Source organism: Pezoporus flaviventris, unplaced genomic scaffold, assembly GCF_033815535.1.
Source record: "Pezoporus flaviventris isolate CSIRO_AGI_PZ_B2104156 unplaced genomic scaffold, CSIRO_AGI_Pfla_v1 ptg000213l, whole genome shotgun sequence".
NCBI classification, from domain to species: domain Eukaryota; kingdom Metazoa; phylum Chordata; class Aves; order Psittaciformes; family Psittacidae; genus Pezoporus; species Pezoporus flaviventris.
The window spans coordinates 1,733,152-1,758,979 of NW_026892761.1; the positions used below are offsets into that span (position 1 = coordinate 1,733,152).

At 58.4% G+C, this 25,828-nt stretch overlaps 1 protein-coding gene and 1 long non-coding RNA gene across 4 annotated transcripts; one reads left to right on the forward strand and one right to left on the reverse strand.

Annotated features, from left to right (window-relative positions):
- Positions 1-824: 824 nt before the first annotated feature.
- On the reverse strand, positions 825-22,092 carry UCKL1 (uridine-cytidine kinase 1 like 1). Of its 3 annotated transcripts, none has more exons than XM_061442101.1 (15): positions 22,007-22,092; positions 14,722-14,915; positions 14,157-14,263; positions 13,802-13,972; positions 13,576-13,647; positions 11,978-12,167; positions 11,424-11,485; positions 5,731-5,750; positions 3,628-3,726; positions 3,278-3,371; positions 2,985-3,047; positions 2,482-2,604; positions 2,138-2,245; positions 1,383-1,539; positions 825-915 (listed from the first exon to the last, which is right to left on the reverse strand). In XM_061442101.1, the coding sequence occupies exons 1-15, from the start codon at positions 22,054-22,056 to the stop codon at positions 839-841; spliced, it is 1,587 nt and encodes a 528-aa protein (XP_061298085.1). In that variant the 5' UTR covers positions 22,057-22,092; the 3' UTR covers positions 825-838. The 3 variants fall into 3 exon arrangements, with proteins under 3 accessions (XP_061298085.1, XP_061298083.1, XP_061298084.1); XM_061442099.1 differs by lacking the exon at positions 22,007-22,092 and adding an exon at positions 18,433-18,780; XM_061442100.1 differs by lacking the exons at positions 5,731-5,750; positions 22,007-22,092 and adding exons at positions 9,274-9,290; positions 18,433-18,780.
- Positions 10,178-10,628, forward strand: LOC133262683 (uncharacterized). Its single transcript, XR_009741374.1, has 3 exons — positions 10,178-10,303; positions 10,384-10,523; positions 10,585-10,628. It is a non-coding gene; the product is annotated as an uncharacterized LOC133262683 (long non-coding RNA).
- Positions 22,093-25,828: the final 3,736 nt, after the last annotated feature.

Sequence of the window (25,828 nt, forward strand, 5' to 3'; positions counted from 1 at the left end):
CCGGAGCCACCCCGATGCTCCTCTTGGCACAGGGATGCTGCATTGGTGTCAAAGCCTCCTTAAGCCTGCTTACAGCTTCCTGGAGACCACCAGGAGATGCTCCTGCTGCCCACCGTGTATTGAGCAGCTCTGGTTCGGGATGAGCAAGCTGCTGCTGGGGTGAGATGTGATGCACTTCGGCTGCTGAACCGGAGCAGGGACTGGGTGCTGCTTAAGCTAGTGAGTGATGTGATCTGAGCTGAACTTCAGCTTCCTTGCAGCCGCGGTGAGCTGGTACCAGCTCGTCTCTTGGACCTAGGGCACGGTATTGCCTCCTTGGTGTACGGCAGTGAGAGGAGGGAGCTGGGGAATGGGAGAGGGGGCTTTTGAGGGGGGTTACCCTGCCCTTGAAGAGGGGTAGCGGGGAGCTCTCTGCTCCCATCAGCTCCCATGAGGTGGAGGCTCCCTCCCTGCCTCGGGAGCAGCAGGCAGAGCCAGCGCATCCCATAGACAGGCTCTCGCTGGGGTGTAAGAGCCTCAGTGCTCCCTGAGGAGAAGCAACCAGGAGCTGGGGGCTGCGGATCCCGGATGGAAGTGACGAGGAGCAGCTCCATACAAGAGAAACCAGAGAGAAAAATTTATTCTTTTCCTTTATAAAACCTCTGCAATAAGTTATCTATGGGCAAGTATTTAAATTAAAATAAATTACCTCCGCTCTACGCTGGGGCACAAACCAGGATCTGTGTTCTCTGAAAAAATAGGCCCTACATCTCCAATGTAAGAGCTGCAAAAAAATATCTCTGCTCGGTGAGGAGGGGGCTGAAGGGGTTAAGGTGCGGTGCTGAAGCTGCCCGGCCAGCTAAGTGCTGAGAGCATCTTCATCGTCGCTCCAGTCCGGAGGAGCATCCGTGCCGAAGTACCGGTCACCGAAGTTGCCTGTGGGGAGGAAGGGAGATGCGGTCACAGTGCAGGGAACAGGAGCAGGTTTATCCATCAGCTCGAGCAGCAGCAGAACCGGAGCATCCCGGAGGCCGCGTGAGCTCCCGTCGGCAGGGGTTTCCTGGCACAGCGGAGGTGAGGGCACAAGAACGCGGAGCTTGGTTTGGAGGTGGCAGCTTAGGGGATGGGGTGGGCACAGGGCTGCTCCCCATGGCCCAGCTCGGCTTCTCCATGTGGGGCTGGCGGAGGACCACGGGGAGCAGCTCCCTCTGCCAACAAGGCTATGGCTGCATCGATTCCAGCACCCACGTGGCAGCAGGAGCCAGGAGAGGCAGTGGGTACCCGAGTCCAATAAGACCACACTTAAGGTGCTGCTGACAACCAGGGCTTCACTTCCTCTGGTGAGCGGGCCAGAAGCACCAAACCCCCCCTCCAAACCAGGTCATTCCTGCCCAGATACTCACCGATGCCAGGGATTATCCGGAATAGGTCATTCACCTTCTTGTCCACAGCAGTGGTGATGATCTTCACCCGGGGGAAAGCATAGGCGACTGAGTGGACACCCATCTCTGCCATCAGCAGGGAGAGGAGGAAGATCTTGTCTTCTGGGACATCGTGATCCTACATAAAGGCAGAGACGCGTTGGGGTATCTGTGGAACTTCATGGCCCACTCCTCCAGCGAGCAGCATTCCAAGCACCCAATGGCCTTCCTGGAGCCACATCTTCTGCTCCCCTCTGTGGCCAGCTGGGGTTACTGATCACAGAACCAACTAAATCCCATCAGCGACGGCACAAGGATGGGGTGACTTGGTCAGCACATGGTTACAGTCACCCCAGCTTGCGCTGTCCCCCATCACACCACCCTTCCCATGGAGGAGGCAGTTTCACCCCAAAGCCCCTCACCATGGCCGTGCCTGATGTTAGAATCATAGATCCATAGAATAGCTCAGGTTGGAAAGGACCTGAAGATCATCCAGTTCCAACCCCCTGCCATGGGCAGGGACACCTCACACTAAACCATGGCACCCAAGGCTCTGTCCAACCTGGCCTTGAGCACTGCCAGGGATGGAGCATTCACAACCTCCCTGGGCAACCCATTCCAGTGCCTCACCACCCTCACAGGAAAGAATTTCCTCCTCAGATCCAATCTAAATGCTCTGCACGTTACTTGGGAACAACCCCCCCCTCTCCACGCCACGTTCCCGGTGTTCTCCATACCAGCAGCACCCGCACTGCCATCATAGCCGCTGCGCCGGTGGACACCGTGCAGTCCATCAGGATGACGTGGTCCTCACTGATGTCCTTGGGCAGCCTCAGGTAATGGAGCTGGGCAAGGGCGGGGGGAAAGGAGCAGCTTAGAGCCTGCAGGCGGACGGAACAAACCCGAAGCCCTCCTCTTGCAGGGGTGAAGCCTCCTTCCTGCATCTCCATCTCTCAGACCCCAGCTTGGAGCCAGGCGCTGGCGCACGCCCTTGGACCCCCTCCCCGCACCAGCTCCATCAGCAGAGCCCTGAGTCACCCCCGGCACGCACAGCACCACCCATGGCACCCCAAGGCCCTACCTCCGGCTCGCCCGTGTTGCAGTTGGTCTGGATGAGGATGGTCCCGATGCGCACGTCCTTGCACACCGCGCGCAGCGCCGGCTCCATGGTCTCCCCCGCGCGCAGGATGGACACCCCGGTGATCTGCAGTGCACAGGGATGGGCTGGGAGCTGCACAGCACCCATATGGCACTGGGGGGGGGGGGGGGTGTGGGTGTCTCATGGGCAACCCCAAAGCACAGCCTTTCCAAGGGGGCTGTGTCAGTCCCGCTTCCCTCAGTGCGAAGGCAACAGCGGCACAGGGATGCTGCTGACGGCACCTTGGCCACCAACCATAGGCAGGAGAGCAAACACCTAACCCAGGCCTGATGGAAGCCCCAGGCTGCCCTTGCTTTTGATGCAACCCCATGGGCTATAATCATAAATCACAGAGCGGTTTGGGTTGGAAGGGACCTTAAAGATCGAGTTCCAGTGGTCTGAGATAGGGCTTTTTGGTCCCAGCAGTACTTTCTGCTCCCACTTACTTGCTTCCCACTGTACGTCCTCCCTTCGTAGTCCTGTCCTTGAGGGGTCTGGACTGTGCAGCTCTACAAAAGCCAGGTGAGAAGTGTTACCACGGGCTGATGTGGCTCTCGGAGGAGGCACCCGGAGCCGTGGCCAAGGGGAGCCTTATTCCACTCCGCGAGGAAAAGGCTGGTACATGGGGTAAGGCTGGAGGAGAAGCACCAGGACAACCCCAGCTCCCCGGCAGTTACAGGTCAGGAATGGGAGAGGAATCACAGCGCCTGGTGCCTCCCAGCCACAGCCCTGAACCCACCTGGAACGGGAGCAAGGAGAGCGCGTGCTCAATCAGCAGCCGCATCAGGCGCTTGGAGTAGAAGATGAACTCGTCCCTGCTGGTCTCCTTGTTTCTAGAGGGGAGGGAAAGGCACCGTGAGCTGCAGACCGGAGCCAGGGATGTGTGGACGAGGTCAACCCCTGCCCAGAGCCTTGTTTGCATGGGACCCATGCGCATCGCAGTGGTAGGAAAGCTGTTGCCAAGGCCACGGAGCGCTCTCAGCACAGCTCCTCCACCGCTGCCCTGTCCCACGTCCCCAGGGTGGATGTGGGAGTCCAAAGCACCAGCCCCATCCCAGCCCGGGGCAGCCACGGCGGCGGGGGCTTTACCTGATGATGGTGTGCATGCCCCTCACCTGAGGGGTGCTCTTCAGCACGCTGAGGGTCTGAGGAAGGGGGTGGCACTGATGGGCAGAGGCCAGGGCGGCCCTGGAAAGCAAACACAGGATGAGGAGGTGCCCGGGCAAGGCTGGGGCAGAGCGCACGGCCGGAGCCATCCTCCCATTGCAAACGCACACCGAGGCCGTCCAGCCCTGCAATGGCAAAGGGACCTGCTCCCGGGAATGGTGGTCGGTGGAGCCACAGGGACCCCGTGCACCAAGGACCTGCCCTTCCCGCTGGGCATCCATTGGGAAGAAAGGGGAAGGTAAAATCAAACCCTTCTCCCGCTCCCTGGTGGGTCCTGAGCTGATGGGGTGAGGAGGGGCTGCTGTGGTTGTATGTGCACCACGAACAGGGCAGGAGCCGGGCTCACGGCGCTGGCCACGGAGCCAGGAATGAGACCACTGCAGAGAGCGCCTGGTCCGTTCAGGGACAGAATTGATGCCACATTGGGAACAGCTTCAAGCCGTCAGGGCCAGCCAGGGCTGGCTCTGTGTGACTCATCCCCACAGAAGCAATAGTGGAGCTATTCCTGGATCAAGGGAACAAGAGCCCCATTAGCCACCTCGCTCTTTGAGAGCGGTGCCATGGGATGAAGGTCACATCTATTTGGCTTCTACAGGGCTGGGCAGGGTGGACGAGCAACTGTGTCTGGGAGGAGGGCTGGGGTCCGAAAGCCACACATCAGATCACACACGTGCTGCATCCCGGTCGGGGAGATGCTGGGAGGAGAAGGGAGCAAACAGACGGAAGCACCGGGTGATTGAGGCTCAAACCAAGCAGAAACCTGGGTTAATCACACACACAGAGGCACACAAGCGGGGAGGAAGACAGAGAAGATGACTGGCAGGAATGGAGGAGGGCAGGGCTGGGTGACTTGAGGCCTCCATCCACGTAGCCATCTCCCGGTCTTGGGCAACCAGCACCAAACGAGACATTCCCAAGGCCTGCGGGTGCTTCGGGGCTCCTTGCTTTTGCCAGCTCCTGCGTGGCATCAGAGAGCCTCGATGCAGGGAACGCTCCCGAGAGCCGTGACAGCTCACTCATGGCATGGCAATCGTGTTGGGACTGTGCTGCCTGCAAACCCCATTGCCTCTTTGGGACAAGCAGCCCTCAAGGCCCTGGCCCTGCTGCTGCTGGAGCGAGCTCCCTGTCTGTCCCCAAAGCCGGGTTCGGTGCCCTCAGGGATGCTCCTGCACCAGGGATGTGCTGCCGGCAGCTCCCTGCCTTCCCTCTGCCAGACCTGGCCTGGGGATGGATGCTGGGGCACAGCCCTGCCTGACCCCCCCCCGCAAGGGATGCAGAACCATGCAGCAGGTGAGCATCTGAGCCCTGTCTTTGGTAGAGGATGGAGCCTGCATGGGGCTGCCTGCTTCTGGGGGGGGGCAGAGATTGACCCCCCCAACACAGAGCCACACACTCATGGCCCTGATGGGTTTGCCAAGGTGACAATGCGCTGTTGCCCAAACTAGAGGAGCCCCCCATAGGGCTGCCTCCTACCCATCACAGCCCTGAGCTTCCCATGGGCATCCCTCCATCACTGCCAGGTCCACGTCACGGCATCCCACCACATCACAGCCCCTCTCCTGCGGGGTCTCGGTGGTCGAGACACGGTGTGCCCCGGCTCCTGCGCCTTGCTGCTGATGCCAGTGAGGGCTCCCTGCTCTGGTACCAACCCTGGGTGCCTGGGAACACCCCTCCTGCATCCCAAGCTACCAACAGCCCCATGGGGAACGCTGCCAGTGTTTTGTCACCCACCCCTTCCTACAACACCCATGCAGGCACTGGTGCTGGGTGCAACCCCAACAGCAGGGAAGCACTTAGCGCTGTGGGCATCCCCACCGGGAACAGCAGCCGGTCCCACCGTTGGGGTTGGGATAAAGATGCTCTCTCCAGTCCCTCCACCCCGGTTTGTTCCGCACAGCCCCAGCAAAGCAGGACCCCGTGAGCCACCCGCCCGGGTTAGTGCCGCGGTTCCCAGCCCCTGTCCCCAGCCCTGGTGTTAGTGGCACAACCAAAACCACTGCTGTCTGTTAGCGTTTGTCTCCTCACATATCCCAGCGCAGCTTCCTCTGGTCCCCAGGTGGGAGGGATGGTCAGGGACACAAGACAGGAGACAACGAGAGTTTAAAGGGAGAGGGACAAACGTGACATGAAACAAAGGAGAGAGCACCGTCATTAGTCAGAGGGGGGAAAGAAGCCCCGACTGATCTATGGCTCCTGGACCTTCCTCATCACCCCACAGACCCCAGCGCTCCTCCCTGGGTGACCAAGTCGGGTCAGGGCTGCTCTCCATGGCTCCAATCCTGGCTCCATCCGCTCTCACCACCCCGGAGTCATGGCAGGGACGTTGGCCCATCCCTGCAGCCCCGGCTGCAGCTCTCAAAGCCCAGAGGGAAGTGCTGCAATCCCTTCCTCCAACCTGCCCCGCATCCATGCGAACACATGTGGGTACCCCCGTCCTGGAGAGGGGATCTGCTCCAGCCCTGGAATGCCGAGAGCACTGGGAACACGGAGAAACCCAGCTCTGACCAGGGAAGGAAAACCTCCCTTCCCTGAGTGCCTGCCCCGGCATCACCATCCCTTGGAGATGATGGAGGCAGAGAGAAGAGCTCAGTCACCCCTCTATAACCGCGCTCCCTGCGGTGATACCCCGCATCCAGCCGCGCTGGCAGGGATGGAGGGAGCAGGTCGCTGCCACCAGGACCTGCAGACAGCCTGGTTTGAGAGTGATGCTTCCTGTCCCCACCCCAGGACCACAATGGAAAGTTGAGGCGGGCAGCTCCGAGCACATCAAGAACACGTTCCACTTCGGAAACTGATGCTTCTCCCCCCCCCTCCCACCAGAACAAAAGCTTTGAAGGTAAAAAAAGCCAGAAAAAAGAAAGAAAGAGAGGAGAGAAAGGGGAGCCCATCTCTTAGGAAGGCTTCAGGGAACATCCTCGGCTCTTTGTTGAGCACGCTGTCAAGCAGGAAGCAGACAAGAGGCATCCAGCGACAAAGGAGCTAATGCAGTCAAGGCATTTCAAACAGGCACAGCGGCTGGCTTTCAGGGCTGACATTTCAAACAAGGGCTATTAAACTGTGCCACGGGTTGGTATTTAAAGACACAACCGGCAAAGGGCACGCCAAGCTGATCCAGAGCTTGGGAGGTGGGGGGGGGATAGTGATGGGAGAGGGGAATGGGCTGAAGCCAGCTCCGGCCCCGGGAGCTGGGCTGGCTGCTGTAATAGTGCAGGAGGGATGGGACCAGGCTGGGAGCGCTGTGTCCCGGTGGCAGGGCTGCTCCAGGAGAAATACTCACCTGGGCATGGATGGGGAGGGAGGGCCTGCACGTAATGACATGGTTAAACATGTGGGAAGCTGGGAAACAATATCCCAGCTGCCAGGACACCCAGGTCTGACCTGTGCTCTGGGGGAATACCGAGGAGGGCAAGGATGCTCCTCAGCAGGCAATGATTACAGGAGGAGAACAGGTCTTTAAATGGCACCATTAAACTGCTTGGAATTCACCCGTTTGATCAGCTGGGAAGGAGGGAGAGGAGCTCCCTGCCTGTCCCAGCCACGCTCCGGGTCAGGAGAGGCAGCCAGGAGCGCAAGGACCAGAGAAGCACCTGGGACTGGGAGCAGACCCAAGCATCCAGGTTTTATTCCACCAGCTGCAAAGGCCTCACTGCGTCCCCAGGGCCACCAAAAGGAGGTGACATCGGAACAACAACTCTGACATTTAGATGAAGCCATCCAGGACAAGAGCACAGGGAACTGCTCGAGATGAAAGGCCCGTGTTTGCCAAGCGCATCTCGCTTCAGCGCGTCTCCATCCACCTCGCTCCTGTCGGGAGCGCAGAGGAGCTGATGGGGAAGCACAGCACAAGGACTCCAGGAGTGAAAACAGACTGGGTTTTGCAGGGATTTTCCTCCCAGACTTCACGGCATAGGCACAAATAAAACCCTGAGCTTTAGGATATAAAACTGTGGCCGTGCTTACCCCAGAGTTACTTGTGCAGGTCAGAGCTCCCGTTCCAAACTTGTTATCCTGACACTACCAGTACTTATTCGGTATGACAGGCTGAGGAAGTTGGGGCTGTTCAGCCTGGAGAAGAGAAGCTGCGTGGAGACCTCAGAGCAGCTTCCAGTATCTGAAGGGGGCCTATAGGGATGCTGGGGAGGGACTCTTCATTAGGGACTGCAGTGACAGGACAAGGGGTAACGGGTTCAAACTGAAACAGGGGAAGTTTAGATTGGATCTAAGGAGGAAATTCTTTCCTGTGAGGGTGCTGAGGCACTGGAATGGGTTGCCCAGGGAGGTTGTGAATGCTCCATCCCTGGCAGTGTTCAAGGCCAGGTTGGACAGAGCCTTGGGTGCCATGGTTTAGTGTGAGGGGTCCCTGCCCATGGCAGGGGGGTTGGAACTGGATGATCTTAAGGTCCTTTCCAACCCGAACTGTTCTGTGATTCTATGTTATCATATACCTGATTTAAGGTGCACCAAAAAGTTACCTGTACTGAGTGCACTTCGATTAGAGAGGAGAATCACTGGAGAGAAAGGAATTTCATATATGTGTATATATATAACACAAGTATGTATACATATATACATACATATATACATATATATACACATATATACATACACACACACATCCATCTACCCTCTTCATGTTACCCCTGCCCTTTTTAAAGCACCAGCCTCCTCTCCATCCCGAAGAGCACCTTCCCACCTGGACCTGCAGACACTCAGGAAGGCTCTCACTGTCTGTATGTAAACGTCAGGCCCCGTGCTGGGGTCAGACAAGCCAGCAGCAGTAAAACAAAGCACCCAGGCTGCAGCAGGAATAAGTCAAGCCCTTTCCTGCTCATCTCAGGTATTTTAAAAGCTTCTTGTATGGCCCATGTGAATTTTAGGGTTACTCGAGTGTCTCCGTGCAGCGATGGAATCTAAATGGAAACCCATTTGCAGTAATGCATCCCCTCTGCTCCCTACAGAAACACCTGGAAGCAAGAGAGCTGGAGCCCCATCTGGATCCCCGCACTGAAGAGGCTGAGTCAGTCAGCGTGTACTTTATAGCATCCATCCACAGACACTGCCAAATTAGGAATCCTGCTGGATCAGGGCCCAAGAGCCCTCGTGGTCCCCAGGCAGTTGCTGCGTGGCCTTTGGGCACTGCAGGGAAGCGGGTACCTCTCTCCATGCTGAAGCTGGGAGTCAGGCTTGGAGCTGAGCATCTCTGCACGCAGCAGGGATCCAGGGCTCCTGCCACCCTCGAGCCACGTTGGTTAATCTATTAACTGATGGTTAATGGTGGTTAACCATCAGGGATGGAGGATGGCTCTGATGGTGGAAATAGAAGAGAATCCCAGGATGCAAACCTCCCCTCTTGGGGGTCCCCAGCTCACAAACCTGGTCCTGCCCCACCTTCAAGGCTCAACCCTTGCAGGATGAATACATCCCTATGGGACATCCCTGTCCCTGCTGGTCCCAAAGACAAGGACAAGGCAGCTTCGGTCTCGACTGCAGGTCAGGGTTAGGCCAAGCAGTGCCTGGCATTGGAAATGCCTCTGGCTGCACAGACAGGACAGAGTTAGGGGCTCTTACCTGACACTGAGTTCACGCTGCGGCAGCAACACAAAGACACAATGCAACCGGTATTAAGCATTGTCAACACCAGGGGCGATTCAAGACAAAAGAAAAGGAGAAATAGGAATATTTTCCTGCATTCCCAGGTAGCCTTTTCCCCTTCTTCCCCTCCCCAGGTAAATGAAAGCCCCCCCGAGCCAACCCCTCACAGCAGCACCCTGGCGAGGAGCTGCTGCGCTTGCTGGCTGCGGTGTCCAGCCAGAGGATGGGTGAAACATCCATTGCCCATCTCCTGGCCTGTGCCCTCCTCATCCCGGTGCTAGTGACAACAGTGGGGCTCTGCTCCCTGCTCCCATGACCTAGACTTTCAAAGCCAGCTTCCCAACCTGCCAGATCTCAGTGCTGTAACTCCGGGCAGCCGGAAGGTCCCAACCGCAGCCCTATGGAGCGTGGGATGCTCCGGGATGGGGTCCTGCCAAGATGCCTTTGCCTAACCCTGAGGCCTTGGGAAGCACGATGCTGCCATTGCCAGCTCCCATCCAAGTGGCTCCTGCTGCCTGGGGGCTCAGAAAGCCCTGCAGGAATCAGGCCCTTTACTACTTCCAGGTGCTTCCGACTCCAGGTCGTGCTCCCTCCATCGCTCTGAGCACCTCCACCACTGAAACATCCAAGCTACAGACATGGGGCAGGTGTTGCTGCTCAGGGAACAGCAACACCATTGATCAAACAACAGCAGTGATCAATGGCCCCAGGCTCAAACCACTGGTCAGGAGTGGCCCAGGACCCCCAGAAGATGACTTCTTAAAGCCAGTGATGGAGCATGTGCGTGGAGCAGGGCTTGCGTGTCAAACATGATGGGACTTTGGGGTTTGAAACCCATGGGCTGTACCCACGCAGAAGTGGGAAAGTGGGCTCTTGACTGGCAAGACTGCAGCAGTGTCTGCAAGGGGGTGAAGAGGAAAAGCCAGAGACTGAAGTACTGCAGGGTTTGGGGTGATGCTGGCTCTGGGACGGCTGCAGGCAGGGAGGCATATCACTTCCTATGCAGGTATCTCACTCCCTGTGCAGGTACATCACTCCCTGTGCAGGTACATCACTTCCTATGCAGGTACCTCACTTCCTATGCAGGTACCTCACTCCCTATGCAGGTACATCACTCCCTGTGCAGGTACCTCACTCCCTGTGCAGGTACATCACTCCCTGTGCAGGTACCTCACTCCCTGCGCAGGTACCTCACTCCCTGTGCAGGTACATCACTCCCTGTGCAGGTACATCACTTCCTATGCAGGTACCTCACTTCCTATGCAGGTACATCACTACTCTGTACAGGTACCTCACTCCCTGTGCAGGTACATCACTCCCTGTGCAGGTACATCACTACTCTGTACAGGTACATCACTCCCTGTGCAGGTACATCACTCCCTGTGCAGGTACATCACTTCCTATGCAGGTACATCACTCCCTATGCAGGTACATCACTACTCTGTACAGGTACATCACTCCATATGCAGGTACCTCACTCCCTGCGCAGGTACCTCACTCCCTGCGCAGGTACATCACTCCCTGTGCAGGTACATCACTCCCTATGCAGGTACCTCACTCCCTGCGCAGGTACATCACTTCCTGTGCAGGTACATCACTCCCTGTGCAGGTACATCACTCCCTGTGCAGGTACATCACTTCCTGTGCAGGTACATCACTCCCTATGCAGGTACCTCACTCCCTGCGCAGGTACATCACTTCCTGTGCAGGTACATCACTCCCTGTGCAGGTACATCACTCCCTGTGCAGGTACATCACTCCCTGTGCAGGTACATCACTTCCTGTGCAGGTACATCACTCCCTGTGCAGGTACATCACTCCCTGTGCAGGTACATCACATCACTCCCACCACTGGAGGACGGCTGGTTTGTCCCCAGATGACCTGCTTCCAAAGGAGGGCAGGAATCTGGTGCTGGCCCAGAGGAGCCCTGCACTAACCCGAGCACAGGGAGAAGGCAGCCTCCTCCCCTGAAACACAGGGAGCAGGGCTGGGAGGAGTGCATGGGGACAGCACCGTGCTCACACATCCGGAGCACAGGAGGAAGCCAAAGCATGACCATGGCACCCAGAGCACTGCCTCCTGCAGCGGCACCACTGTGAGCACCACAGGACCAGGCAGATCTTACCTCCTCCAGCTGGCTGTGGACGTGCTGCACAATCAGGTCGATCGCCACCGTGTTTCCACTGCCTGGGGTGAACCAAAAGCAAAAGAGACACGGTCAGGACACGGAGCCAGCAGTGCCTGGAACAGGTTTCTTCCACAGGTTTAGATATTAGGATCTAATTCTTCCCTGTGAGGGTGCTGAGGCGCTGGCACAGGGTGCCCAGAGAAGCCCTGGCTGCCCCATCCCTGGCAGTGCTCAAGGCCAGGTTGGAACTGGAGGAGCTTTAAGGTCCCTTCCAACCCAAACCAGGCTGGGATTCTAAGAAGTCCCACTCTGTGTTGAGACCCTCTCCTTACCCTGCTTCCCCAAAGACGCCTTCCCTGGAAAAGCAGGAGACATTCCTGCTTCGATTGAGCAATAAATTAAAAAAGAAATAAAAATAATAAAAGAAAAAATACTAATAATGAATAAAATAACAATAAGATTACTAAATACGTATTTAGGGGATCTCTTCCTGAAGCCTGGAGGGGCCTTCCCTTTGGCGCAGCGGCGCTGCGGGCACAGGGACGCGGTACCTCGCGGGACGACGATGTCGGCCAGGCGCATGGTGGGCTGGATGTACTGGTCGAAGGCGGGCTTCACAAACTTGTTGTACTGCTTGATGACGCCCTCGATGTCGCGGCCGCGCTCGCTGATGTCCCTGCGCAGGCGCCGCACCAGGCGGATGTCGGAGTCCGTGTCCACGAAGATCTTCAGGTCCAGGAGCTGAAAGGGGAATGAAACGAACCACACCACCACCATCACCACCACCACCATCACCACCACCACCACCATCAGCACCACCACCACCACCATCACCATCACCACCACCATCACCACCATCACCACCACCACCACCACCACCACCACCATCACCACCATCACCACCACCACCACCACCACCATCACCACCATCAGCACCACCACCACCACCACCACCATCACCACCATCACCACCACCACCACCACCACCATCACCACCATCAGCACCACCACCACCACCACCACCATCACCACCATCACCATCACCACCACCATCACCACCATCACCACCACCATCACCACCACCACCATCACCACAACCACCACCACCACCATCAGCACCACCACCACCACCACCACCATCACCACCACCACCATCACCATCACCACCACCACCATCACCACCATCACCACCACCATCACCACCACCACCATCACCACCATCACCACAACCACCACCACCACCATCACAACCACCACCACCACCACCACCACCATCACCACCACCACCATCACCACCACCATCACCACCACCACCACCACCATCACCACCACCACCATCACCACAACCACCACCACCACCATCACCACCACCACCATCACCACCACCATCACCACCATCACCACCATCACCACAACCACCACCACCACCACCACCACCACCACCATCACCACCATGCTCGATGGGTAACCCAAAGAGAGCTTCTTTCTCCCCCAGCCACAACCTGAGCTCTGAGCCCCATGAGCAGCTCTAACAGAGCTCAGCTCCGATTCGCCTTGGGAACCTTTGCTTCTGCAGCGCCTGACCCCTGTCCTCCCCCAAACCCCATCGCCGCATCCAAGCAGCTCCGACCCTCTGGATGCTATTAAAGAGCAAGGCGGAGACAAGGGAATAACACTCATAACCCAGGGAGCCAAGCACAGCTCATGCCACTGCCCCCAGTCATGAGACAAGAGCAGGGATGCTCTTAGGAACTGATTTTCCCAGCTGTCCACTGGAGGTCATCCTTGCTCCAGGAAAGTGCAACCCAAACAGCTTGGAAAGGAGGAAACCTCCTGGATGAGCTGAGCCAAGGGTGCCCTGCTCCCTGCTCCTGCAGCACTGCTCGGGTATCCACAGGATTCCCAGGAAAGCCCCGGAAAGGAACACCAGGCTTCGTGCAGCAGGACGGCAGCTTTGCCTCTGGCTGTGCACGCACCCAGCATGGAGGTGGGTTCCTTATGTATGCACAACCACTGCCAGGGAGCAGGTCCCTGCTTGCTCCTAGTAGCTGGGAATGAATGGCTGAGACCAAGGTCTCACACTTGGGACTCTTTGTACTGGGCTGCAGCACTTGGGCTTCCCCAGAAGCAGCTCCAAGCCCTTCCTCACCTTCAGGAGCTCCTTGTCTGCAAACGCCATGATGCCCTCAAAGATAATCACGTTGGCACCGTACAGGGTTTTCTGCGGAGCCAAAGGGATGCAGTCAGGCACAGAACACGCGGTCAGAGACATCCGTGACAGCTCATCCCCAAAATGCACCCACAAAATCCAGGGCTGAGGCCGTGGGGGGTTCGGTTATCACCCCCCCTTGTCCCAGCCCCTCGGCATCCCGTACCCATTCCTTCTTCCGGCTGTGGGTGGTGAAGTCGTAGATGGGGATCTTCACGCTCTTGCCTTGCTTCAGCTTCTTCAGGGTGGCGATGATGAGGTCGAAGTCGAAGGCGTCGGGGTGGTCGAAGTTGAAGTCATTGCTGGCTGCCTGCTCCTGCTGCTGCTTGGTCAAGACCTGCCCATAGAGCAGAGGTCAGCGCACGGGGCCATCCCCACCAGCAGCCTTCCCTTCCCACCACCACCCCAGCGACCTCTCCCCGTGTCCCAGGAACCAGCTGAAGGGGAAAACACGAGGCTGATGCTCAACCCACACTGTGTTTCCCATCAGGATCAGCCTGGGTGGACAAGGGCAGCCTCACCTTGTAGAAGGAGTCCATGGACAGCAGAACCACCCAAGGGACATCGAGAGCCTCAATGATCATGGTGGCCACCGTGGTCTTCCCCGAGGCGCTGCCTCCTCCCAGGCCTGCCAGGGGAAAGGGGATGAAGGCACCGACCCCAAGCAGGGGCTAAAGCCCTGGTCCTGCCCTGCTGCGCTGGGCTGGGGGAACACCCAAAGAGGGGCAGCATCAAACCAGAGACCACCCCTGAAGATGCCGAGCGGCACAGGCTGTAACTGCAGGCCGTGGGCACAGCGATGGGAACCCTTTCAGTGGAGGGCTGTGTAACGAAGGGACAGCGGGCACCAGAACCAGCCCGGGGAGCTCGTAACAACCCCAACAACAAGAGCAGAGGGAACAACCAGCACAGAGCGTGGCGTGCCCAGTGCCTGCTGTAACCCATCACCACCACCCGCAAGCTCAACCCCACGGCTCACCCTCAACGCCGCACTGACCACGGGCACCCTCCTTGCAACCCCCGGCCTGGAATCAGGAGCCAAACCTGGTTGTGGGGCAGGAATCCCCTCCCGCTGCCTCTGCCTACCTATGACGAAGGCCTCTTTGGACTGCGTGCCGTGCTCGTTGTACCAGGGCGGCCGCCCCGCTGTGTAGATGGTCCTCTTGCTGGTCCGCAGCAGCGGGGGCTCCGACTTGCACTGGCTCGTGGTCCTCTTCCGGGGGGGCTTCGTGGAGCCCACGGGTGGGTACAGCCGGTCCAGGGACTCGGCGCTGCTGTTGCTGGGGATGGAGAGAGGAAGGAGCTCGGTTACCAGTGGTGGGGAAGGGGCTTGCGGGGTCTTTATGGGACCGCAGGCTGCATGGGTGAGGGATGCGATGGGAAAGGGGGAGAAGCAAGCGCAGCCCCGCCGCGATCCCATGGCAAACATGGAATTGTCACACAGGACCAGGCTGAGCCTGGAAAAGGCTCAACACAGGCATCACTTAGAATCATGGAACAATTCGGGTTGGAAAGGACCTTAAGATCATCCAGTTCCAACCCCCTGCCATGGGCAGGGACACCTCACACTAAACCATGGCACCCAAGGCTCTGTCCAACCTGGCCTTGAACACTGCCAGGGATGGAGCATTCACAACCTCCCTGGGCAACCCATTCCAGTGCCTCAGCACCCTCACAGGAAAGAATTTCCTCCTTAGATCCAATCTAAACTTCCCCTGTTTCAGTTTGAACCCGTTACCCCTTGTCCTGTCACTGCAGTCCCTAATGAAGAGTCCCTCCCCAGCATCCCCTCCTGCAGCCCTGCTGCTCGGGGACCATCAATGTCAGATGAACACACCAGTGAGCTCTCTAAAGCACGGACGGGTGCTGTTACAGGGGGCAATCACCTGCCCTGACGCACTAAGGGTCCCTCCTGGGGGCTGGAAGCCAAACACCCAAGCTCCAGCTCACCCACCCTCACCCCACAAGCGCTCCCCACTCGGCGCACTCCATCCCCACCAAAACCTCTAATTCCCCCCCTACTTTAGACCTGAACCTAAGGGGTGCTGAGCCCCTCACAGCCGCTTTGCTGTGCTTGCAGAGCCCGGAATGCCTCCCTCTTATCTCCCCTCCCACCACAGCCCCATGAAGGGAGAGGCACAGAGCACCCTGCGGAGCCCGTTCCAGCCTGGCAATGGGACAGCAGCAGCGGGGAGGTGGCCAGGAGATAAGCAGGGGCATGGAGGGGGGGTGTTATTTACACCACCTCCTGCTCCTCCCCTGCTCACCAAGGGCTGTCTCCTCCCTATGAGAAGGGCCAAAGGGCTCTCTCCTTGCTCACACAGCTCCTCTGCCCATCCACGACAGGGCTGGAAGTGAAACCGATGCAAGGTCAGAGCATGGGCACCAAACCCGGCACGGGTTGGTACAGCTCTGTGGGGCTTTTTGCTCTTAACAGGGCTTAAAGCGCAGGGCTTTGCAGCTTCGGGGTTGGGTTTAAGCCTGTTTGGAATGGAGGTTAATTCCCTTCCCTCCCCCCAGCCTTTTTTAGGGTGATTTCAGATAAAACGGAAGATTTGGGAGCAGCCATCTGTACAGGATGGGATCCCGGGATGGGATACCTCTGACCAAGATGTATGTCCTGATATACATCATGATATCTACTGCTCTGACCAAGCAGGATCCCACCGCCACGAGATGCCCATCTCCCAAACCAGCGCATCCCCGGCATGGACACAGGGATTCACTGGGATTTGCTGAGCTCCTGCCCCTGCCCTGGGCACCCCAACCACCACTTCAGAGGGACACGGACCTGCTTGAGCCAGCCCAGAGGGCAAGGAGCTGCTGCAAGGGCTGGAGCAGCTCTGCTCTGGAGCTGGGCTGGGTCAGCCTGTACAAGAGAAGGCTCCTGAAGGGGAGAGCTTAGAGCAGCTCCAGTGCCTGAAGGGGCTGCAGGAAACCTGGAGAGGGGCTTGGGACAAGGGATGTAGGGACAGGCCAAGGGGAATGGCTTTAACCTGCCCCAGGGGAGATGGAGAGGAGCTCTTAGGCAGAAGCTCTTCCCTGTGAGGGTGCTGAGGCGCTGGCACAGGGTGCCCAGAGAAGCTGTGGCTGCCCCATCCCTGGCAGTGCTTACTCCGGAGCGCGGAGCATCCCGCAGCGCTCGCCTGTCTCATGGAGCCCGGCAGCATTCCCAGAGGAAATCCAGCTGAGCAGCCCCAGGCTCTGGAGCAGGCGCGTTCCCAGGAGAGGGGCAGGGACACGGGTGAGAGGAGACGGTTTATTTCCTGGTAAACAACTGTGTTTGTGCCACCTCTGCTTCCATCGAGCCAAAACGACGCCTGCCTGCACCGGCGGCTGATGTCAGCCCAGTGATGGGGACAGCGAACGGTGCCTCTGCGCTGCTGGTGGGAGACTGGAACACCCGGTCTGGGTTTGCTCCTCTGCGTTCCTCATGGAATGGGATGGGTTGAAGGGACCTTAAAGCTCCTCCAGCCCCAACCCCTGCCATGGGCAGGGACCCCTTCCACTGGAGCAGCTTGCTCCAAGCCCCTGTGTCCAACCTGGCCTTGAACACTGCCAGGGATGGGGCAGCCACAGCTTCTCTGGGCACCCTGTGCCAGCGCCTCAGCACCCTCACAGGAAGAGCTTCTGCCTCAGAGCTCATCCCAGTCTCCCCTCTTCCCCATTCCAATGGCTCCCAGGCTCTGCCCCTTACCCAAACACTTCAGGACTTCCACCACAGGTCCCTGTCCGCACCATCCCTCCCTATACAAGACATGGATACTCTACCCCCCCAACCAGCCCTGCCCATGATCTATGGCAGACAAGCCGGGCCGTGGGGAGCCTGTGGGGCTGCAAAGGTCACTTTCTCCTAATGTTACACTGGAAGCATGGCAGATGCTTCCCAAGCCTGCCTTTGCCAGGAAGGGCCTCTCCTCCCCTCCCAAGGAACGGCTCATCCCAACCATCCCGCTTGGCCCCTTCCTATTGCTTTATCAGCCACAAAACCCATGCAATGCCCCCTGCCTGCAAGTAGAGCCCCCCAAGGAAGGGCCTCTCTGTGTACATAGGCAGTCAATGCTGTTGCTTTACCCAAAGGATGCTCCCTGCCCCATGCAGACCCTCCCCAAGCAGAGCACACCCCTGGGTACCAGCAGCACCCCCAGCAAGGTGCATGTGAAGGAAGCATCTTCCTAGGCTTTGTAACCCCTCTCCCGTGAAGCCTTCCTGGCTGCCAGCCCCTTACCCTGGACCCTTTGCCCTCCCTGTACCTGCTGGAGGGTGCCAGGAGGAAGCCTGATCCCATGGGATGCTCAGTGGTGGGGTCTGAGGGACGCGTTTTGCTCCCACTCAACCCAAGCGTGGATTTACTGGGGTGAGAGAGGCACCGCTCTCCCCTTTCCCACTGCGCTCCCATCCCTGTGCCCTCCATGCTACATCTCCCTGCATCCCACCGCCCTCCAACCCCGAGCACCCCAGATCCATGCCGGGTGAAGGGGAAAAGCAGCAGGTCCCAACAGATCCCATAGGGAAAACGGCAAAGCCCCAGACGTGAGCTTGGAAGCAAACAGCAGAGCCCATCCTCATCCCTGCACCCCATAAGCACCAACCACGCACCCACCCCTCCAAATGCCCCACAGAGCCCCTGCACCAGACCGCCTTCACCCCATGTCCCATGGGAAGCTGATCCTTCCCTCGGCTGCTGCCTGCAGGGAAGCAGGACCAGGACATGGGGTTGGCTCCAGCACGCAGGGACTGACGGCAAAGGGGTGAAACACACCAGAACCCCCCCCAAAAACCAAGGCAGGAACTCACCCACCGTCCGTGCCGAGGGCCCAGCACCCCGAAATGCGGACACTGGAGAAGGCGGGGGGGCTGCTCATGTCCCCAGCAGGGCTTAAGGGGGTCACCCCCGGCCCCCAACCTCCTGCTGCTACCGGTGCCAGGGGACAACGGGGGGTCCCTGGTGACCCTCAGCACACGGAGCCATGCACAGGAGGGTCCCCAAGGCACGGGGACAGGCACAGACCCCCCCCCCCCAGTGCCAGCAGCTCCGGGGGGGGTCAGGGATGGGAGATGGAGGAGGCAGGAGGCTGCGGGGGGAGCGTCGCTGCTGTGGCTGTGCAGCGGCCAGCGCGCATTAGAGGATGGCTTAACCCCAGATTACGTTCATTACCTGATATTAATAGCACTGGCTTGATTAAAGACAAAGCGGGGGGGGGTGTGGGGGGGTGAGCTGACACCTCCCCTCGCCGCCCTTTGCACAGGGCAATAAACACCAATCCCCCCCCATTGCGCCTCTGCATCCCGGGATCGGGCTCGCGCAGCTCCCTTTGGATGTGGGGGGCTCTGTGGGGACAGCGCTGCCCCCCCCCCCCCCCCCGGCCGGTGAGTGCGTGGCTATGGGGAACAGGGAGGAGGAGGAGGAGGCTGAAGGGGGGGACAGTGAGGGGTGGGGATGGAGGGGGGGCCTCCCACCAGCACCCCACATCCAGCCTATGGAGCCCAATGAGGCTCAGGGTGCTGCTGGGGTGGGGTTTGGAGCAGGGTTTATCCCACTCCCATAGATCCCAGCAGAGGGAGATCTATGTGGGGCACCCCCCCACCGGAGCTCAGCTCCCAAGGGAAGAGCTGCCCCACACGTCCCCTCGTCCCTGGGATAAACAAGTGGGTGAAACTCAACACTCCCGGGCTAAGAATAACGTCCTGCTGGGTGCTGAGCTCCCCCCTGCGTCCTCTCCCTGTGCCAGGCAGGGCAGGGAGCCCAGTACCCAGTGCCAGCAGCACCCAGAGCTGGGCACAGGCAGGGTGGGGATGGAGACCCCATAGGGACAGGCCAAGGGGAATGGCTTTAACCTGCCCGAGGGGAGATGGAGAGGAGCTCTGAGGCAGAAGCTCTTCCCTGTGAGGGTGCTGAGGCGCTGGCACAGGGTGCCCAGAGAAGCTGTGGCTGCCCCATCCCTGGCAGTGCTCAAGGCCAGGTTGGACACAGGGGCTTGGAGCAAGCTGCTCCAGTGGAAGGGGTCCCTGGATGGAACTGGAGGAGCTTTAAGGTCCCTTCCAACCCAAACCAGGCTGGGATGCTCTGGCACCGTGGCAGAGGCTCCTGAGGCACAGCAGCCGCCACCACGGAGCGCTTGGATCCCGGGACAAAGAGGAGGTGGTGGAGGACGCCCCAAAACACACAGGACAAGGTCCTGTGGTCCCCAAACGAGCCCTGGCACAGTGAGGTGAGAGCTCAGCCCCAGCGCACCCAGCGTGAGCGGGTATGGGGAGGATGCTCCCCACTGTCAGCATCCAGCAGAGGTGAACGCCTGCGGATGGGGTTAAAACGGGGAGAAAACCCTTTCCTCCTCTTCCTCGTGTTCCAGAGGCCGGGAATACGTGCTGCATCCCGCTGTCCTCAGCAAACCCCTGCTGAACACGGGGGGGCACCAGCCCCTTCCTGCTCCGGCAGGACCCCAGAGGAGAGCAGCACCCAGGGACAAGGGGCTGGTCCCTCAGCAGGGGCTGCAGGAGCAGCGGGATGAGGATGGGAGCAGCGAAGCGAGCGATGACCAAAGGAACCTTTTCCCATCCGTGCTTTCACGCGGGCTCCCCCTTCCCCTGGGAAAGCTCCTTCAGAAGTCCAAGAACGCAATTCCCTTGGGAAGCCATTCCCATTCCTTCTCACGGAAGAAGCGAAAGACAAGGGACAAGGAGCCTGGAGGCCGGGAGCATTGTTGTTCCTTATCGCACGCTCCCCGGAGCCCTTTTTCCTGCCTTTGTTCCAAGGCTCCAAGTGATGGGAGCAGCATTCCCAGCGCTCACCCGACATCCCAGACAGGGATGGGAATCTCCTGCACTGGCTCCAAACCCCAGCAGCGAGCGAGCCCCCCCTCCTGGCATGAGCTCCTCTGTAAATCCCTGCTTCCCAATTCCCTTTCACATCTCTGAGCTCCTGCACAGGCCAAAATTCCCGGGTTTTGGATGTTTTTTTCCTTCTAGATGATTTTTAAGCACAAATCCGTCCTTTCTATTTGCAGCCTCCAGGAACTGGGCTTAAAACTGGGAGAAATAGGAAAGCCAGCACAAAGGCTGGGTCCCCTTATCCTAAAGGTGATGGGAAGCTGCTCACTGGGCTTTCCTTGGGATTTAAGGATCATTTTGGTCCCTATAAGCCATATATTGCTGGTGGCACCAAACCAGGAACCCTCCGTGCAGGGATCTGGGTGAGACAGGGATGGATCCCAGCACCCTGTGAGCAAGCCAGGCCAGAGAGGATGATGTGCATAAGGAAAGGCTCCAGGAAGCCCTAGGTGTTGGGATGGAGGAACTTGCCCAAGGGATGAAGGGACACAGCCATGGGATGGGGAAACTGAGCTGTGGGATGGAGGAACCCATCCAAGGGATGGGGAAACACAGGAATGGGATGGAGGAATGCAGTCATGGGATGGAAGAACCCACCCAAGGGATGGAGAAACACAGTCACGGGATAGAGGAACACAGCCATGGGATAGGGGAACACAGCCATGGGATAGGGGAACACAGCCATGGGATGAAGTAACTGATCTGTGGGATGCAGCAACACAGCCATGAGATGCAGGAACATAGCCATGGGATGAAGAAACCCATCCACAGCATGGGGACCGTGCCCAAGGGATGGAGAAACCACGTTGTGGGATGGAGAAGCCAAGCTTTGGGATAGAAACTCATCCAAGGGATGGAAGCACACAGCCATGGGATGGAGAAACACTGCGATGGGATGGAAGAATATAGCCAGGGGATGGAGAAACACAGCCATGGGATGGAGAAACACAGCAATGGGATGGAAAAACATAGCCATGGGATGCAGAAACACAGCCATGGGATGGAGAAACACAGCAATGGGATGGAGAAACACAGCAATGGGATGGAAGAACATAGCCATGGGATGGAGAAACACAGCAATGGGATGGAAGAGCATAAGCCATGGGATGGAAGAGCATAAGCCATGGGATGGAAGAGCATAAGCCATGGGATGGAGTGACGTGCCTACGACTCCACAACCATTAGCCCCAAGGGGATGCTCAGTTGCCCCATGGTGCCAAACGCCTCCGACACAGCTCCCGGTTCCCCCCCACACACACACCATAGACACATGGTTTTGGGTGGAAAACACGCCGTTTCAGCTCCTCCAACAGCACCTCGGGATTAAGGGGGGGGGGGGATGAAGGAGAAGAGGGTTTGGTGCGGGAATAGGAAGCAGCGATGGGATGGGGAGGCCCCATACGCGGAAGTGGCATCGGGGAGGGGGGGAACGGGATCGCGATCGCAACGCCCCGGAGCCGCCGAAACGGCGGCTCCGGGGCGTTGCGATCGCGATCCCGTTCCCGAAGGGTTGCAACGGGTCCGGTGTTGGGGTCCTTACCTATCGTGCGGCTCCGCTGGAGCCCCTTCGGCCACCGGGGCCGCGGCCATGGCGCTGCGGGGATGGGCGGGCTCGGGGCGGACGGAGGCGGAGCTGCCGCGGGGATGTGCGGGATTTGTAGTGCGGGGATGGGGTTGGGGCGGGAGAGGGGTGTTATGGGGTGTTATGGGCATGGATGGGTGCTGTGGGGTGCAGATGGGTGCTATAGGGTGCAAGTAGGTGATATGGGCACCTCTGGGTGCCATAGGATGCAGATGGATGCTATAGGGTGCAAGTAGGTGATATGGGCACCTCTGGGTGCCATAGGATGCAGATGGATGCTATAGGGTGCAAGTAGGTGATATGGGCACCTTTGGGTGCCATAGGATGCAGACGAGTGCTGTAGGATGCAGATGGGTGCTATAGGGCGCAAGTAGGTGATATGGGCACCTTTGGGTGCCATAGGATGCAGATGAATGCTACAGGGTGCAAGTAGACGATACGGGCATGTTTGGGTGCCATAGGATGCAGATGGGTGCTGTAGGATGCAGATGGGCGCTATAGGGTGCAAGTAGATGATGTGAGCACCTCTGGGTGCCATAGGATGCAGATGGGTGCTGTAGGATGCAGATGGGTGCTATAGGGTGCAAGTAGGTGATATGGGCACCTTTGGGTGCCATAGGATGCAGATGGGTGCTATAGGGTGCAAGTAGATGATGCAGGCACTTCTGGGTGCCATAGGATGCAGATGGGTGCTATAGGGTGCAAGTAGGTGATATGGGCACCTTTGGGTGCCATAGGATGCAGACAAGTGCTGTAGGATGCAGATGGGTGCTATAGGGTGCAAGTAGGTGATATGGGCACCTTTGGGTGCCATAGGATGCAGATGGGTGCTATAGGGTGCAAGTAGATGATGCAGGCACTTCTGGGTGCCATAGGATGCAGATGGGTGCTATAGGGTGCAAGTAGGTGATATGGGCACCTTTGGGTGCCATAGGATGCAGACGAGTGCTGTAGGATGCAGATGGGTGCTATAGGGTGCAAGTAGGTGATATGGGCACCTTTGGGTGCCATAGGATGCAGATGGATGCTATAGGGTGCAAGTAGACGATACGGGCATGTTTGGGTGCCATAGGATGCAGATGGGTGCTGTAGGACTCAAATGGGTGCAGATGGGGGGTGGTTTGGGCGTCAGTGGGTGCTTTGGATATGGGTGGGTGCTGTAGGATACAAACGGTGTGGGCATGTTTGGGTGCCATAGGATGCAGATGAGGGCTGTAGGGTGTACATGGGTGCTGTGGGAATGGACGGGTGCTGTAGGATGCAAATGGGTGCTATAGGGTGCAAGTAGATGGTGTGAGCATGTTTGGGTGCCATAGGATGCAGACGGGTGCTATAGGGTGCAGAAGGGTGCATGCGGGTGCTGTGGGCATGGATGGGTGCTGTAGGGTGCAGGTAGCTGCTGTGGGCACAGTGGGTGCTGTGGGGTGTAGGTGGGTGCTTCGGGCCATGGGTGGAAGCTGCGAGCACGAGTGGGTCCATGGTCCCCATCACACCTGGGAAGCAAGACCATCCATGGGAACCATGGGATGAGTGATCAGGCTTACCTGGATCCGGAACCAAAGCAGACCTTAGGAAGAGAAGGGGGATTTATGCCCATGGGTGCTCATGGGGTGCATCAGGGACAGACTGGGGTGGGGGGGATTGCCATGAGATTGGGTGCTGCGTGCACAGTAAACGCCGCAGGTACCGAGCTCCCCATCCCCGTTTTGGGATGCACCGGGATATTCCCTCAGCCCCCCCCCCCCCGAGGACAGCGAAACCCCTCGGATCCCACTCCCACCCTTCCAACGACCTGCACAATAACACTGCTGCGGCTGCTGCTGATACAAAATCCATACCCATTTATTGATGGAGCTGTTCAATACATCCAGCCCAGCGCCCGAGCGCGGCTGCACAGCACTGAGCAGGGGGCCATGGCTACCAAAAACAGAGCATCACAAACAGGGAGTTTAGTATAAGATACTTTTACTGTTAAAACAATTCCATCTTTTTGCAAATAAACACTTTTTTTTAATATATATATTTATATATTTATATATATGGTTACAAGTGATAAATTGGATTTTTTTTTCTATTTTTTTCCTTTTTTTTTCCTCCCCCCCCCCCCCCTTCCCCAATACACTTATGCACTAATAACTGGCACCGACGAGAGACATCCGGCTGTGCCGTGGGATGGGTGGCTCCAGGAGGGAAAGAAAAGAACAAAATGCTCCCCAAACACTCCCAATGCCCCTGGATGCGATGCTCCGGGATGGGGCAGCTCCAGCTCCATGGGGCTGCCCATACCCGGGGGTGCTGGGGGGTGTCTCTGCCCCCCATTTACTTACCGTGACCGAGCCCATGGGTCCCACCATGCCGCCCTCCCCAGCATCCCTCTACCCTTGTTGGCTCTGTATTAACCCCATAGCACTGAGGACATGGGGGGGGGCCTGGAACTCAGGGTCTGCAAACCTCTATGGACAAGGGGATGGAAGGGGAAGGATGCATTTGTCCCTTTGGATTGAGGTGAGGTCCTCCCCATGGTCGCTGCCTCACTGGAAGCACCCGAATGGGCACAACCCACACTCTCTGCTCTCATGCCATGGGATGGGTATTCCCAGCATCACTCCAGAGCCTTGCAAGGCCAAGCGGGAGGGTAAAGGGTGTCCCATGCAAAGGCGGCGATGGGAGAACGCATCCCTCTGTGCGTGATAGGGAAAAACACCTCTGAAGGGGAAAAACAGACCCTGAAGATTTCACTTCCTCCTAAAAGCTCCCATTTGACCACAGGGGGCTGAGGTGCATCCCCAGCTCCGAGGTGATGGGGACAGCATCTGCACCGGGATCCCCATTCCCACTGCCCATCAGTGTCAATGGGAATCGAGCCCTGTGCTGTGCCCGACGGGAGGTGGTGGGGATGGACTGGGGTGAACATCCAAACCCGCAGCCTGGGACACCCAGGGCAAGGGAAGGGAGCTTTGCCAGGGGGTTTCCCCCCATGGTGGGGCATGGGTTTGGGATCCAGCGGCTCCCTCCACTCCTCCATGGAGGTTGCAGTGCCCAGCTCCATGTCTGGTCCTTGGCTCTGCCCATTCTCCCCTTCCCATACACCCAACAGCCACAATGTGCACCCCGAGCATCCTCCTCGGGTCCCTCACCCCGGCCCTTCCTGCCGTCCCTGCTCTGGCACAGCCCAGGACAGCATCACCACGTCCCCATTGTGCCAAGGACCAACACAGCCCTGAGCACACGGGTCCTGCTGCTCCCAACCTGTTCCCTTCGCAGCGGGGCAGGATCAGTCCCAGCATCACTGCCCAAACAGATCGGATGAGGCACAAGCAGCAAAGCAACCAACGGAGCTTCCTCACCCACTGCTCCAAAGCTGTGGCTGGAGCAGGAGCTCTGGCTCCCATGGGAAGAACCCTGGCTCCAAACACATCATCCCCTGTGGCTGCCCCATCCCTGGCAGTGTTCAAGGCCAGGTTGGACACAGGGGCTTGGAGCAAGCTGCTCCAGTGGAAGGGGTCCCTGCCTGTGGCAGGGGTTGGAGCTGGAGGAGCTTTAAGGTCCCTTCAACCCAAACCATTCCATGACTCCGATTCCATGCTGTGCCAACCTCCCCTGGAGAAGGATGCTAATCACAACTGAACAGCTCCATGGAGCAGGGAAATGATCCCGAGCCTCCAGTGCCTGAAGAGCAGGGAAGGAACCTGAGGGTTGAGGTTGCAGTGGATTAAAGCAGAAGCTCCGAAGCTCTCCCCACCCCAATGCCACCTTCCCAGCTCTGCACAGGGGCAAACC

Bases quoted from the DNA above. Each gene is read 5' to 3' on its own strand.
- UCKL1 (XM_061442099.1), bottom strand. From the start codon at position 18,500: ATGAGCAGCCCCCCCGCCTTCTCCAGTGTCCGCATTTCGGGGTGCTGG. The intron at 14,916-18,432 runs GTGAGTTCCTGC...CTCCATCCCCAG, and splicing joins GCCCTCGGCACGGACGGTGG to CAACAGCAGCGCCGAGTCCC. The intron at 13,648-13,801 runs GTACGGGATGCC...TTGGCTCCGCAG, and splicing joins ACAGCCGGAAGAAGGAATGG to AAAACCCTGTACGGTGCCAA.